General features: G+C 41.3%; 1 protein-coding gene across 8 annotated transcripts in view; it reads left to right on the top strand.

Moving 5' to 3' along the window:
* The window catches only part of RUBCNL (rubicon like autophagy enhancer), a 75,081-nt gene that overhangs the window by 15,825 nt on the left and 43,259 nt on the right, over positions 1–15,997 (top strand). For 3 of the 8 annotated variants that reach the window (XM_079778882.1, XM_079778881.1, XM_079778884.1), the window contains 3 exons: positions 10,111–10,723; positions 14,718–14,800; positions 15,454–15,664. In XM_079778882.1, the coding sequence (XP_079635008.1) occupies positions 10,204–10,723; positions 14,718–14,800; positions 15,454–15,664 (814 nt within the window). In that variant the 5' untranslated portion in view covers positions 10,111–10,203. Of the gene's footprint in view, positions 1–9,980; positions 10,010–10,110; positions 10,724–14,717; positions 14,801–15,453; positions 15,665–15,997 lie in introns of all 8 variants that reach the window. The other 5 variants (XM_079778879.1, XM_079778878.1, XM_079778880.1 and 2 more) reach the window with 4 other exon arrangements.

Below are 15,997 nucleotides of genomic sequence, written 5' to 3'. Positions count from 1 at the left end.
TCGTTAAAATTTGCCATTGTAATTATGATGTGTCTTAGTGTGGCTCTTTTTGGGTTTATCTTGTTTGGGACTCTGTGCTGTGTCACTTTTTTCTTCCCCAAGTCAGGGAAGTTTTCTGTCATTATTTCTTCAAATAGGTTTTCTATTCCTTGATCAGCTTCTTCTCCTTCTGGCACTTCTATTATGTGAATGTTGCTTCTTTTCATTTAAACTCTCCTGCTTTTTAACACCCCCGCCCCAAATCCTGTTCAGATTGGGTGATTTTTTTTCTACCCTGTCTTCTAACTTACTGATTCAGTCCTCAGGTTCTTCTAGTCTGCTGTTTAAACCTTCCCTTGTGTTCTTTATTGCAGCTATGTCATTCTTCATTTCCTCTTGATTCTTACACATGTTGGTAAATTTCTTTCCAGACATTTGCACATCCTTATAACCATTACTCTGAATTCTTTCTCACTAATTGCATGCCTCCATTTCATTTAGTGCCTTTTCTAGTGAGTCCTCCTTTTCTTTCCTTTGGGGATTTTTTTTGTCTCCCCATTTTTGCTGTTCCTTTGTATTTATTTCTATGTAATGTGAGTTGTTCTCTCTTTCTGGCCCTGGGCAACCTGCTTGAGGTCCAAGAGGTTGAAGCCCCTAGTGGTCTAATGGTCCAGGGATCCTTAGCTCAGAGGCTGGGTCTGCCTTGAATCTTATGCCTTTATCGTCTCTGCTCTGAGTTTTACTCCCTTCCTCCACATGCCTGGTCCCTCAGTTGTCCATTGCAGATTCTGGGGGTTTGCAGGGGCTCATGCACAATTTCTCTGGTGTGGGACTCCCTATGACAGTGGTCGGCAAACTCATTAGTCAACAGAGCCAAATATCAACAGTACAACGATTGAAATTTCTTTTGAGAGCCGAAAACCAACTTCTGCACATGGGCCATGAAGTTCCAATCACATGCGCCCGCACCTGGTATTTTGTGGAAGAGCCACACTCAAGGGGCCAAAGAGCCGCATGTGGCTTGCGAGCCGCAGTTTGCTGACCACTGCCCTATGAGGTCCCAGAGCCTCTGGCATGCAATTCACTGCAGAGCTGGCGCCCAGGGAAGGGTGGTGCCCTAGGTCCTTCAGGCTCACACCATCAGCATGGTCCTGGGGCCTGAGGGGGTCCTGCACCGGGTACCTCCAGCTCACACCATGAGCTTGGTCCTGGAGCCTGAGTGGGGCACCAGGTGCCTCTGGATCACACATTTAGCATGGTCCTGGGGCCTGGGTGGGGTTTTGGGTGCCACTGGCTAACACATTTAGTGAGGTCCTAGGGCCTGGGTTGGGTGCCACTCTGGATACCTCTGGCTTGCACCATCAGCATGGTCCTGGGGTCTGGGTGGGGTACTGTGCCAGGTGTCTCTGGCTGGGACCATCAGCATGGGCCTGGGCAGGGTGGGACATGGGATCTCCCTGATGTGAACTCAGTGTGGCATCCTAAAGAGCAGGATCCTGGACCACGGGGTCCTTTAGCGCAGTGCAAGAGTTCTCTCTGGTGTGCACTCACTGCAGATGTCTGGGAGCCCGAGATGAGGTAGCATGCCACTCACTGTAGGGATGTGGCAGTGGCAGTCATCCCTTGCAAGTTATGGCTGGCCAGCAGCTCACTGCGTGAGTTTAGGATAGTGTCCAAGGACAGTCTGGGTGTTGGTGTGGCTGTGTTCCTGGCCTCCCCAGCTCCCCTCTTCAAGATGGCATGGGCTCCCCGCCAGAGCCGTATTGGTCTGGGAATGCCAGTGGCAGTAGCAGGGTCTCTGCATCCAGGAGAGCCTGATCTGCCAGCCCCCGAGACAGCTGTGAGATATAACTCTCCCTCACTCATCCCCACACACACCACATACGTCCACACACTCCCCTCTTACTCCTTTACTCACTCATACTTTCTCCCTCCCTGCCATCCTGCTGGCCACTATGTTGGGATCTCCTGTTTTTGTTTGTTTGCTTTTTGTTTTGCTTTTGGTTGCTCACTCTTAGTTTACACTTGTTCTCTGTGATATTTGGGCTGAGAGAGATAAGCATGTCAATGTCAGTGATATTGCTGGATTCTCAGCAGCTACTCTGTGCTTGGTGCTTTTTGACATTGTCTTCGCTTCACCCCTGTGCTGTTTTGGGTAAGACTGCAGACTTGGGAGCAAGACTAGCTGGGTGTAAACTGTCCCCACATACTAGCTGTGCTTCAGTTTCTTATCTGTAAAATGAATATAGTGATGTCCTAAGTTGTTAGGATTATAGGTTGTGTGTATATATAAAATTTAGAACAGTGCCAGACACATAGTAAATGCCATGCATTAGTTATAAATTAATGATGATGGGTAAGATACCAGAAGATGAGTGCTATAGAAAAAAATAGGGCATAATAAAATAGTAGATACAGTAAATGGGGATAGTGTATATTTGTAGGGAAAAAGTTTTAAAAAGGTTGATGGTGAATCTCAATCTGAATAAATTTGAATAAAGATAGAGGGGTGGAAGAGGGCAAAAGGGGTTGCAGGAGAGGTATGGAGATAGAGGAGTGTAGAGGTAATAGATAAAGAGGTCAGAGAGGTAACTTAAGTATACATGGACAGATACAGCAAATGTTGTGTTTTGTTTTTGTTTTCCTAAACTTAGGGAATTTTCTAATGGAAAATTTCAAACTGAAAAGTAGACAGAATAGTAAACAAGTACCCTTTTCCCATCTTCAGCAGTTATCAATATGACCAATTGTGTTTTATCCATATTCACCGACAGCACTTCCCACTGTATTATTTTAAAGCAAATTCAAGAAATTCTGTAAATTACTTTTAAATACTTCTGAATATATTTCTAAAAGATAAGCACTTAACCAAACAACCATGGTACTGAACCTTTTTGACTTTGTTTCCCATCTATCAATCGGGACCAGCAGAACCTTCCTTGTAGTGCTGGTTTCAAGGTAAGGAAGATGCCCGAAGCCCTTAGTGTAGGATTTGGCAGTCAGTGCCCAGTCACTGCTGGCCATCATGCTGATGATCTGTCTTTACCAGCCCTTGTTTTTTATTTTTATTTTTCTAGATGGTGCTGTGGTGGTATTTTCACCTCTATTTCCTCTTGTCTCTCTATATACCTATGTTAGACACATTTATTAAGTATTCTTTTGTAGGTCAAAATTAACTTTAGACTATAATTCTATATAATAAAATCCTAATATGCTAAGTGTTCAGTCGTCTGGTCAACCATTCAACCAATCAAAGCATAATATGCTAATGATATGCTAAGGCCACTCAACCGCTTGCTATGATGTGCACTGACCACCAGGGGACAGACACTCCAACTGGTAGGTTAGCTTGTTACTGGGCCCTGGAGCCCTCCCACAGTTACTCCTCGGCTGGCCAACCTCCTGTATCCCTCCCTGGTGCTGATTGTGCACCGGTGGGGTCCCTCAGCCTGGCCTGTGCCCTCTCGCAATCTGGGACCCCTTGGGGGATGTCCGAGAGCCAAAGCCCCATCCCACAGGCCAGGCCGAGGGACCCCACTGGTGTATGAACTTGTGCACCAGGCCTCTAATAAAGTATAAAAAGCATTTACTTGATGAAAATGAGCTATAGCTCAAGAGACACAGATTCATGTAGAAACCTAAATTGTATTCAACCAAGCCTTTTATAGCCAAAGTTTCCACCCAAGTTCCCAATTAGGTCTGTTTTTTGTAAATGAGGCATCCAGAGTGTGCTGTTCAATTTGGATGGGGCTGGTCTAAGTTCCTTGGTCATAAAGAGGAAACTAGGAACTCCCTTATAATAGTTGACTCATGTGGCATAAACAAGCAGGGCATAGTGTGGGAAGTGAGGATTTAGTCTGAGGGTCTTCCTGGTGTAGAGAGTGCATGAGAATCCCTTGTCAGCAAATGGCTCCAGGCTCGTATTATTCACAAAATTTGGGCTTTTGATTGACCATAGGAAGTCCATCTCAGCAGATAAATTCCTTATTGGGGTTCACATCAAATGAATCTTTCTTCTGAAGTCCACAGCCTTCATTTATTCTCTATTTCCCCTTTTAACTTTCAATGCCTCTGTTTACAGCCTAACTTATAGCTTATGCTCCTTTGATATCTGTAACCTATGAAATACCAGTGCTTGCTAGTCTTCCTAAACTGTTTTGATGAGAGATGGGTATTTCTTCCCATTTCATTTTTTGACAGCATTATTGAGATTCAGATAGAACTCACATAACATACAATTTACCCAATTCAAGTGTACAATTCATTGGTTTAAGTACATTCACGGATATGTGCCATTATTACCAGTAGATTTTAGAACATTTAGAACCTCAAAAAGATATTCTAGAGGCCTGGTGCATGAAATTCATATTCATGCATGGGGGGGGAGGTGTCCCTCAGCCCAGCCTGCACCCTCTCCAATCTGGGACCCCTTGGGGGATGTCCGACTGCTGGTTTAGGCCCGATTCCACAGTCAGACATCTCTCTCACAATCCGGGACTGCTGGCTCCCAACCACTCGCCTGCCTGCCTGCCTGATTGCCCCTAACCACTTCTGCTTGCCAGCCTGATCGCCCCCTAACTGCTCCCCTGCCAGCCTGATTGACGCCTAACTGCTCCCCTGCTGGCCCGATCATTCCCAACTGCCCTCCCCTGCTAACGAAATAGAAAATTTCTTGCTAATTTTAGTCCAAACAGAACATGTAAATACCAGTGGAAAGAGCTTTGGATCAGGTGTCAGACTTTTGGTTTTGTTCTACTTTTGCTAATTACTAATGGTGAGACATTGGGCAAGTCCCCTAATGGCCTCCATTTCAGTTCTCAAATAGGCATAATGAAACCTGAAATATCACAAGTTATCATTGTTCAGAGTGAGAATGGGAAGCATGACATATGTAATGACCACAGGATGTTAGTGATTTATGTGTCTTGGGCAACCATGCAGTATTTCTAGATAAAATATGTAGCGTGCCTTCATCTTTGCCTTCATTGGGTTTTCCCCTTCTCGTCCCACCCCACCCCACCTATTTCTCTTAACTGTTTTCTGTGCTTCCTCTGTGTTCTTCTGACAATAGACCTTCAAATCTAAAAGTCATTGCCAAAGGGTAAATTAGTCATAGAGGAGTCCATGTGATGCCACCATTGCAATATGTTTCCCTCCTAGTTTTTTAGTATTAGAACAGAGTGTTCAGCTCGTACTGTGGTGAAGGTGCAGTTGTGTGAAATTGCAGTTCACTCTAATTCCTGGCCACTGTGATGGAAGCTATGGCATCACATTATTGAACATCTTCATGGTTTCTGTTTGATATGTGATAGTTTGAGTCTATCAACATCTTTGGGAATGTGAATCTTTGTTTAAAGTCAAAGCATGAAGAGTCGTATTTGGTTACAAAAAGAGTTGAAGAGGTTCTGGGGAACTGTGTTAACCAAAGAGCTCACATGCTATGGTTAAAGATCCATTCATTTTTTTTTTTTCTTGCATTAAGACATCATAAAATTGATAGAAATAAATTTCACTTTTTATCCTCAAGTCTTGTTTGTAATTCCTATTCTCTAACATTCTTTCTAAGGAAGTGGTTGGCAGATATTTTAGGCCATGATCTCCAATTTTTTTCTAAACGGTGACATCTTTTCTTGACTTTCTTTCTTGAGCAACAGAAATAATCAACATAACCATACTTAGATACTGTTCATTTGTTTGTTCATTCTTTCATTTATATACTCAGTATATATTTATTGAGCACCTACATGTGCCTCTTTCTAGTTCTGGGAACAAAACAATATCTAAAATAAAAATTTTTAAAACTTGCTCTCAGAGATTTTACATTCTAGTGGGTATTAGTCACTGAGCTTAAATAAAATAGGGATTAGTGCTAAGGAGTAAAGAGAAAAATAAGAATTGGGAAGGGGAGAGGAACTATTAGGGAGAGGAAGAGTTACCATTATTTATAGAGTGACCAGGGAAGCCTCACTGAGGAATTAACATTTAAGATGAGTCTTTATTATGATGGTCCTATTTATGTTTTCAGTTAGTAGTGCTGGGGCAGAGAAATCCTAAATCCCAAGTCTGCCAATTCAAGAAGTAACTTCAACATTGTTAGGGATATTAGGAGCTAAAGCCCTCATCTGCCAACAAAGTGCTGGCTGCTTATGGTCTGAAAGACTTTTGTGAGGTCCCTATAAAGGTCATGGTGGCTCATGCCCAACCCTCTTAAAAAGGTTGCATATTTACAGCCACTAATGTGGTTCTATAGCAGCCCTAGTGATGTAGTCATTCTCGACAAGACCGCTGACTGATGAACAGGGACCCATCTAGAATGACTTGGCTGGGAAGTCTTGGAGTCTCTCTTTGTCTCTAGGGCCTTGGCTGCTGCCTGTGTAGGAAAATCTCAATAGAAATGACGGTAAGCTTTGCAACTTGACTTCTCTACCTTTAAAATGTTTTGGGAAATTGATTTTATCTTTGTACCTAACCATCTCTTATTCAAAAGACCCCATTTATGACAGTGGGAAGCACTTTGAGAAGATGTCACACATTGCTTAGACGCACATTACCTACTGCCTATCAGTACCTGGAATATATGAATGTTTGTTTAGTCACTATCTTTCCTCCATCAGAATGTAAATAACTGGAGGGCAGGAAGCCTATTTTAATCACAACTGTTAACCTAGTGCTACCAAAATAAAGACAATGTGGTAGATGATCAAGAAATATTTGTCTAATTGAATAACTAACAGACTTCAAGCAGTGTGGCACCAAGCAACACAACTAGCAACTATATGATAGTATCTTATGGATTATCTGAAGATCAAGAAATGGACATGTTGACCTCTTATCAGTAGGGCCTGGACTTATCAGTAGGGCCCAATCATTGCTCTCTCCTCTGTGGCAATCTGCCTCTCAGAGAAAATCATGTTCCTTAATGAGTGTTCAACCTGGCTTGTCATCTTCTCCCTGCCACTACCCAGCTGTGACCTTAGACATGGCTTTGATCTCGGTGGGCCTATTTCAGCTCTCAAAGATTATCATTTTATAACCTGGAAAAGCCAACACCCATTGGTGTGATGCAAGAATACGTTTCTAAAGGAAGTGGAGCAAGCACCTGCTTCTGAAAATTACTTTTTATAAGGAAGTCTGTTTTTGTTCAAGGCAGTTAAGTCAATTCTGTACCAGGGAGGTTTGTAAATGATATCATTCTTTTTTAATTATTGACTTCAATCTGTTTATAAAAAATACTGGGATTTGTTTGAGGCTTTGTATTTTTTATATGATTTTATATCTGTCATCTCTCACACACAAAAACGGATATGAAGTATAGAGAATTGAGAATAAAACATGACTTAAAACATGACATAATTCTCTTGGAAATAGAGAATGTCATCATGAACTATGGAGGCAGAATTAAAATTGGAACTAGTAACACAAAATATTTGGTAAAAGAAAGCCAACAAGAAGCAACATGAGCAAAGATGTTTATTGCTGTATATTTTTTGTAGTGAAAACTAAATTTCCATCAATAGGCATCTGAGTAAACTATGATGCATTTATACTATAGAAAGTGGTAAGACAGTTAAGACGAATGATATGATATATACCCTCAAGAAATAGTATTGAGAGAAAAAGAAGGTAGGTTATAGAATATGGTCAGTATACTCCCATGTGTGTATATAGAAAAGAAAACAAAGCATATTTCTGATCTGACATATGTATGTTAGCTCAGGAAAAGGTCTCAGAGGAATAAAATGGTTAACAATGTTATGTCTGGGAATGAAGTAGGGTTGGTGGTGCTTGGTGCAATCAGAGATCTTCACTTTCTGCTCTAGGCTTCTGTGCTTTGGACATTTTATTAAACCATAGTTATGGTTTTCTTTTGTAATTATAACATTTAAAATGTTATAATTTTGGAGAGCAAAAGATGTGACAAAGAGCAATTGAGATACAAGGTAAGAGTTTAGGTTGGGAGAAGGAAGATGAAGCACTTCAGGGTAGCAAGTTCTGCCAGTTATCACTGTATTCTGTGATATTTTGTGAGAGATGAATTGGACATTGCACAGTGGTTTCAGGATGGCATATAAACATATCTACATTACTCCAAGAGATGTGACCTCGAGCAGAAGATCCCCCAATAGACAAAAGCCAAGGATTTTTCATAGAATTTTCACATGTACCTTTTTGTCTCTTTGCTTGGTGGAAAAATTTTCATATATTTATGAAACATGGATTATTTCTATCTCTGTATGAATAATTCTGCCACAATAATAAAGCAGTTATATCTATCACAGAAATTGTTTCTCCAGCTTGTGACTTTATTTCCACTTCGTTGGATTTGTTCATTTAGTTTGTAATTTTTATTGAGTCCTTGTATACAACTCTGTGACCTGGCAGAGAGCACACAACAAGGCCTCTGCTCTCATGGAGCTTATAGTCAGGGGGTGGAGGTGAATGACAGTAAGAGCCAATAAAAATACCAGGAAGTGAGAACTCCTATGATGAAAATTAAGCAAGGGGATGTGATAAGGTGTAATGGGGGGACAACTTTAAGATAGGTAGTTAGGAAAGACTTCTTGAGGAAGTAAGTCATAAACCAAGGCATACAACAAGACAGGAAGGAGCCAGATGAGCGATCATTTGGAGGAAAAACATTCCGAGCAGAGGGACTAGGGTGTGCAAGAGTTTGTAGGACTCAAAAGTTTGCTGCATGGTTTGAACAAAGATAAATGAGAAAAGCAGGAACATGTCATGCTGTAAGGACAAGGTAAGGATTTTAGATTTTATTCCCAATTTGATGGGTCGCTATGGGCAGGGATCTGGAGGGAGGTTAATTACAGGAATCTGATATAAGTTTATTAAAAAATATCTCTGAATACCTTTTGATTACAAATAGACAAGAGTAGAAGTGGGGAGACCCACTGGAAAAATAGAGGAGGTTCAGGTGGGAGAAGATGGTGACTTTAGAATAGGGTGGTAGCTATAGATATAAACTTGCTAGGCAAATATAGGATCAGAGATAACTCCTAGATTTTGTAGCTTCAGCATTGGAAGGTGTGTTTCCTGAGATCGAGCAAACCAGGGAGAAACCGGTTTGGGGGAAATCAGTGTCTCCTGGAGTTCAAGGAGAGATCAGGAATAGAGATCCATGTGGGAGCCATCTACGTACATAATGATGGTATTGAAAACCCTGGAAATGACTCCAAACTCTCATACTCACTGTGTGCCCCACCCTTTATTTAGGTAAAACTCGCCTAAGCAGAATGCTTGTTTTTAGGTCTTCCCCTTTCTGACCTTGTTTTTGCTGTTGAGGTTGCTTTGAAGCCTTACAGTGTGAAGGACAGTGGGAGAAGAGCAGAAAGACACTGTGCTGGGCCTGTAATTACAGTGACAAGAGTGCTTCTCATTTGTGTAGCTCTTGACATTTTAATCATTACCTCATTTACTAAAGCTAAAAACTGAGCTTAAAGTGAGCAGACCATATTTTAGATAGATTCTAGATTTACACTGTGTTCTTTAGTTATGATAAACTAATCATAAATTTATATTGCTATTATAGTATAAACATTATATGCTAATGTAAGTTACATGTTTTTAGTGCTATTGATTGTTCAGTCTCATGTGCCATTGTCTACTTTGTTGAAATACAAACACAAACTAAATAAAAATAAGAAACTATGAAAATGTGCCTTTACTTCTAGATAATATTTCCAATTTTGTTTTGACATTTGCTTTTATTGGAATAATGCATAGATGTTTTACATTTTTATTTGTTTTATCAACAGTATCCTTATACAACTTTATCCTTATAATAAAAACACTCTTCAATTATTTTTATGCTTTGAAAACCCTTTCTTACCCTCATGTTTGCTGCTAGTTTATGACAGATTTTATTTTATTTTTTTTATATTTATTGTTGAAACATCCCCCTTCCCCCCATTGTCCCTTTCTAGCCTGCCTCTGCTCTGTACCCCAGGCCTTCACCACACTGATTTATTTTATTTTTTGACTTATAGATCCAAATGGATGAACTGTGCTGTTTAGGGTGAAGTACAAACTCTTTATTTTTCATATCCTCAACAGAAATTGCATTAAAAAAATATGGTTGAGCCCTCATTTATCTTGAATGATTCTTACTCACTGCAGATCAACTCTCCAGCCCTCCTACTGGCACATGGTGAATCCAAGGCCCTGAGCTAGTAGGACAACGGAATTCACATCCACCCTGAGCCTGGAAAGATGGTGTCACAGTCCTTGGGCCAGCAGGACTTTCCTGTGGAGCCCTGGGAAGGGGGGAGTGATGACTCTGGTGACACTGATGGTTCGCCCAGCCTCCTGGACACTGACTGCCCCTCTTGCCCATCAGACGTCAGGTTCACGAGGCACAAAGCTGCCTGGATTAACCCCCAGGATATGCAGCCTCCGCTGCAGGATTTGCCGCTTCAGGTGCCAACAGTGAGGAACATTGGCAGCACCTTTGTGGGGGATGCTGCCTCTCCCTTGGGAACTTCGCCTTTGTCTCTTGAGAACTCCATGGTGGAGACATCATTGTGGAAGGACACTGTGGGCTCCGTGGGCAGCTCAGGTAAAAAGAGCAGCGACTTTTCTTTTAACCCCAGACAAGAGCGCGCAGTGCCCCCAGGACGCTCTCCTTGGATGTCTCCGTTCACAGGCTCCAAGATATTGACTGCTTCCCCATGTTCTGAAGCCGACAGTGCTTGTTTCAAGCCTTCTCACCTGCCAGCTTCCACGGACGAAGGTAACTTTAGTCAGGGACTTCCCTCATTCCTGTCCGTTCACACACTGGCTTTGTCTTGGTCTAAAGGTCTAAAGCCTGCCTCACCGTCTTCCTCATAAGAAAAACATGTCATGGGTTTACTCTTAGACCAGAAGCCAGTGCATTAACTCATGTAATATTGTCTTTGGCCCATCTACCTGGACCGTCACAGCTGGGAAATCAAGTATTTCCTTTCTCCTTAGACTGCAGGGAAATGCCATCCTAGCTCAATGTAGTTGATAATCAATGCCACCAGTTAATTTTGAGCTGCTGTGTGCCTTCAGGGACTTCCAGTTTATGAAATTACCTGCAAGGCCGGGCATTGGAAGTACTCTCAGTTCACTGTGCTGGTGTTTCCAGACTGAGTGGGCTCCATTGCACACCAGCACCCAGTACTTACTAGGAAATGAACTTGCCTTTCCTGTTATATTTACCTGGATAGAGTGTGACTAGAAAACAGTCAGTTTTAAAAGTAGTAACCATGCCCTGGCTGGTTTGGCTTGGTGGATGGAGCATCGGCCTGCGGACTGAAAGGTCCTGGGTTTGATTCTGGTCAAAGGCACATGCCCAGGTTGCAGGCTCGATCTCCAGTGGGGGGTGTGCAGGAGGCAGCCAATCAATGATTCTCTCTCATCATTGATGTTTCTATCTCTCTCTCCCTCTTCCTTCCTCTCTGAAATCAATAAAAATATATTTATAAAAATAAAAATAGTAACCACAATTTCCCAAAGGCTATACAAAACTTTTTTTAAAAATTAAATTAAGGGTTCCCATTGCTATGAGGTGATGCACATATTCCTAAAACAATGAAATTCCTAAAAGGAGATAATCCACGCAAAATGCCACTGAGGAATCAATAAATTAGCTATCATTGTTATAATTTGTATAACAATGCTTATTTTATTTTAAAATATTCATTATTTTATTTTAAAATATTCATTATTTTATATTCATGCTTTGCATTAATTTATATTTCTGTTAGTCAATGAAGTAAAGTAGTCAATGAAGTTTTTTCTGTCAGAACAATTTAAAAAGCTGCCTATGTGTTGTGTGTGAGTTTGTATGTGTGCATGCTTGTATGTATTTATATCTCACTAGCAGGAACCAGTCCTCCCCTTTCCTAAAATATGGGATTTATTTGTTCTATTGGAAACTATGAAAAGTCAAAGATGATGATAGTCTTCAACACATGAATCATTGCTGAAGAGTAGCAGATTTGGGGCAATCTTTCAGTGGACTAACTATAAATAAGAACCAAATGTGAGCAAAATAAAACACTTTGATTATAGGCTTTTTTTATGTATTTTTGCTCATCTGCTGGGATAGTTCTCAGGCAAAGAGTAATATGCAAATTTAGTGGTTGCCAGATAGGAGGTTAGTCTCCTACTAGATTGCGTCACAGGGGAGAGTGAAGAGAACATGGAGAAAAGGGAAAGCCCTCTCCCTGCAAACCACCACCACTATGACAAGTTATATAGTGACAGAAGGGTCTCTTTAGGGACTAGTATACGCTTGACCCAAATCATTTGTTGTATCACTGCATAGAAGTGGTTGTGCAATTTTAAATTATCCTGTAACTTTGTCTTTATAGAAAATAGGTACCCCAACCCCAACAATCTCTCTGAGTACCTTTAAAAAACCACTCTGTCTTTTGGGAGTATTTCTTCAACTTGGTAAAGGGATTCATTCCATGGGATTAAAAAAAAACACAAAAAAACAAGTCCTGAGTGATCAGGTCTTTCTGTCTCTGCTGTGGGCGGCAGCAATGGGGAGAACAGGCATTTGCCTCTACGACTTGGGATTTTCCTGTGACTGTTGCATCTCTAGTGGCAGCAGCAGGGTTTTCCTTTCCTAGATAAAATGGTAAGGAAAGACCCCTTGAGCTGTCAGAAACAATTCCACAGTTCCTTCATTTGCATAGGATCTACACATTTACAAAGCACTTTCACATTCTCTACTCTTTTAATTTAATAAATACCCCAGTTCAAGGGATGAGGAAAATTTTTTTTACTTATTTTTATTTTAAAAAATATATATTTATTGATTTCAGAGAGGCAGAGAGAGGGAGAGAGAGGGAGAAACATCAATGATGAGAGAGAACCATTAATTGGCTGCCTCCCACACAACCCCCACTGGGGATCAAGCCCGCAACTCGGGCATGTGCTCTGACCAGGAACCGAACCGTGACCTCCTGGTTCATAGGTTGATGCCCAACCACTGAGCCATGCCTGTTGGGCTATAATATATTCATTTTATTTTATTTTATTTTTTAAAGGATTACAAATAGTAGTACATATGTCTCCTTTTTTTCCCCCATTGACCTTCCCCGGCCTCCCCTCCCCCCTCCCCCCCCCCTCCCCCCTCCCCCCGCACATGCCCTCACCCCCCCCCCCCCCCAGTGTCTTGTGTCCATTGGTTATGCTTATATGCATGCATACAAGTCCTTCGGTTGATCTCTTACCCCGCCCCCCCCCCCCCCAACACTCCCCAGCCTTCGTGCTATAATTTGACAGTCTGTTCGATGCTTCTCTGCCTCTGTATCCATCTTTTTATTCATCAGGCTATAATGTTCTTTATTATCCATAAATGAGTGAGATCATGTGGTATTTTTCTTTCACTGACTGGCTTATTTCATTTAGCATAATGCTCTCCAGTTCCATCCATGCTGCTGCAAATGGTAAGAATTCCTTCTTTTTTAGGGATGAGGAAATTTTAATGCATAGACTCAGCTGGTACATGGAGAGCTGGAACTGGAATCTACACTGTCTGTACTTTCCTCTACGTTCAGGGTCCAAAAACGATGACTGGACAAATTCAGCCAGCCTCCTGATTTCACAAATAACACTTTGCTTGTTTTGTCTATAGCTGCTTTCTCACTACAGTGGAAAAACTGAGTAGTTGGAACAAATGCCATATGGACCTCATATCCTACAATATGTACTAGCTAGTTGCTCTTTTCTGAAAAAATTTGCCCACTCAAGATGGCTTCTGATTCTAAGAGGTTCAAAGTTTTCCATGGCCCCGACCAGCATGGCTCAGTGGTTGAGCATCGACCTAAGAACCAGGAGGTCACGGTTCAATTCCTGGTCAGGGCATATGCCCAGGTTGCGGCTCAATCCCTATTATGGGGCATGCAGGAAGCAACCAATCAATGATTCTCTGTCATCATTGATGTTTCTATCTGTCCCTCTCCCTCTCCCTTCTGCTCTGAAATTAAAAAAAAAAGTTTTCCATGGAACCAGTGGCTTCCTTGAAGATGAGGCAAGGGATTTGAGTGATCCTGCTTGTCTATCTGTCACCCTGAAAGCTGTATAATCATCAAGACATTGGCAGCAATTTCTTCTAATTTAGTGGATTGGGACAACCCAGCTTTTATGGCTCTCACAAAAATGTTTTGACTTAAATGCTACAATAAGAAATCACATGTGTTTTGCTGGTGTTCATTGCCAGTAATGGAGTTGCTTAAGGGTACAGACTGGATGAGTCAACTGAATATACTTTCTGCAGTTTCTTCTTGTTTTTGATTGGAGGAAGACCATTGTAGAGAAACAAAGCTGACATTTTTCAGATACTTTCTTTCTGCAAACAGGAAGTTTGTGGTCAATTGCAGGGAGTTAGAGAAGTGAGTCCATGACTCTTATGGCTGTTTCTAGACTGTTTCTTCTCACCTTTCTTCATCTCCTTTAGGTAGTTTCCATAACTCTCTTCTCTTTCTGCCTCATTGGTCTCCTCCATCCCAGGGTTCTTCCAGGTGTTCTTATTGTTCCAAGGGCCTCTTGTAGAATGATCACCATTAAGGCAATATCTGCAAGCCCTACCACCAGAAGAGTCATTCTTCTTTTGTCATCCTAATTTATTCTAGAGTTGTGCTAATTAAAAAACAATATTTAAAAGCCACTCCCTAGAATTATTTTGTTTTCGTAAATAATCTTTGGACTTCTTTTTCTCTATTTTTAATAACTTGCTATATTGTCAGGTGCTGTTCAAATCAATGGAAGAAGCATTTTGTTAAATTCCTTCTCACCAGAAGCATTCATGCTTCCAGTTGATGTAGAAAAGGTGAATATTTTACTTTTACTTTTTTTTTTTTTTTTACGCCACAGAGAGTGTTAATCCTTTAGATAGTGCTGTTATGATTCATGAGGCATGGCAAGTAGGTTTCATTTCAGCATTTGATTGATAGAGGGTGGAGGCTGCCAAGAGCCCCAAGCTGAGAAGGGCTCTGAGGCAGTGTCTATGCTCAGCTGGAAAGTCTGCCGTGATTGATGAATGATGTCAACCATTGGGCCACCACCAACCTAGGGTTTTATATCACAATACAAATTGGGTTGTTTATTGATTGCAGTGGACTATGTCTTATGTCTGGAAGATATGGGCTATACTAATTAACTCCATTTAAATATAGCTTCTTGATATTTTTTTTTTTTGTAAGAGAACATGTATTTAGTAAACTACAGAGGTAGAAAAAGTAATTCCTAGAAGAAATGGGCTTAGGAGACAATTTATGGAGGTAAAGGAGGAGCCCTTGGAGCTTGGGAGTGAGGAAGCTAACGGTAATGTGCCTGGGGTGGGGTGGAGGGGTGGCATGGGAGAGGGAAGGGAAAGGCACAGGTAGGGAGAGTGCCTGCTTCTTGGTTTTTTAAAATCTAATGTACCTCAATGAAAAAACGTTGATTATCCTTTTGTATTTTAACTGATGATTTTTTCTATAGGAAAATGCCCACTTTTATGCTGCAGATATGATTATAGCAGCAATGGAGAAAATGAAGTGTCACATCCTGAGTCAACAGCACACAGAGACCTGGAGTGTAGAAGAAGCCAGTGGGTCACTTGGGAATGATCAAAGTGACCCTGAAGTGACCTTTTGTACCAATAGAAAGCAAGAATCCGGGTCTTCCACTTTTTCAAACAGTGGCTATGAAGGCAAGTGGGGCAAATATGAGAAAACTTTATGCTGTAATCTCTACACATATTTATCTCCTCTGTCAAATCTGGAAGTACATCTTTAAATCCTTTGTCTAAAACTTCTGAAATAACCTACTAGTATATTATCCTCATCATTTGTGCCATTTGGTCTTGGGATGGGTTAGTATGCTCCACTCCATGGTTAAATCGATGTGTTGTTGTTGTTTTTCTTGGACTTCATCCTAATTTTCCTTTTGGCAATGGCTGAAGTTTTCCATCTTCCTTTGCTTTCTGTCCACATAGCATTCTCCTAACTCTTCTTCCTTTCCGAGTCCTCTTTCATTCACTCCA

Source organism: Cnephaeus nilssonii (assembly GCF_951640355.1).
Source record: "Cnephaeus nilssonii genome assembly, chromosome: 8".
NCBI classification, from domain to species: domain Eukaryota; kingdom Metazoa; phylum Chordata; class Mammalia; order Chiroptera; family Vespertilionidae; genus Cnephaeus; species Cnephaeus nilssonii.
The sequence above is the reverse complement of the archived record's forward strand: the minus strand, read 5'-3'. Positions and strand labels throughout refer to the sequence as shown.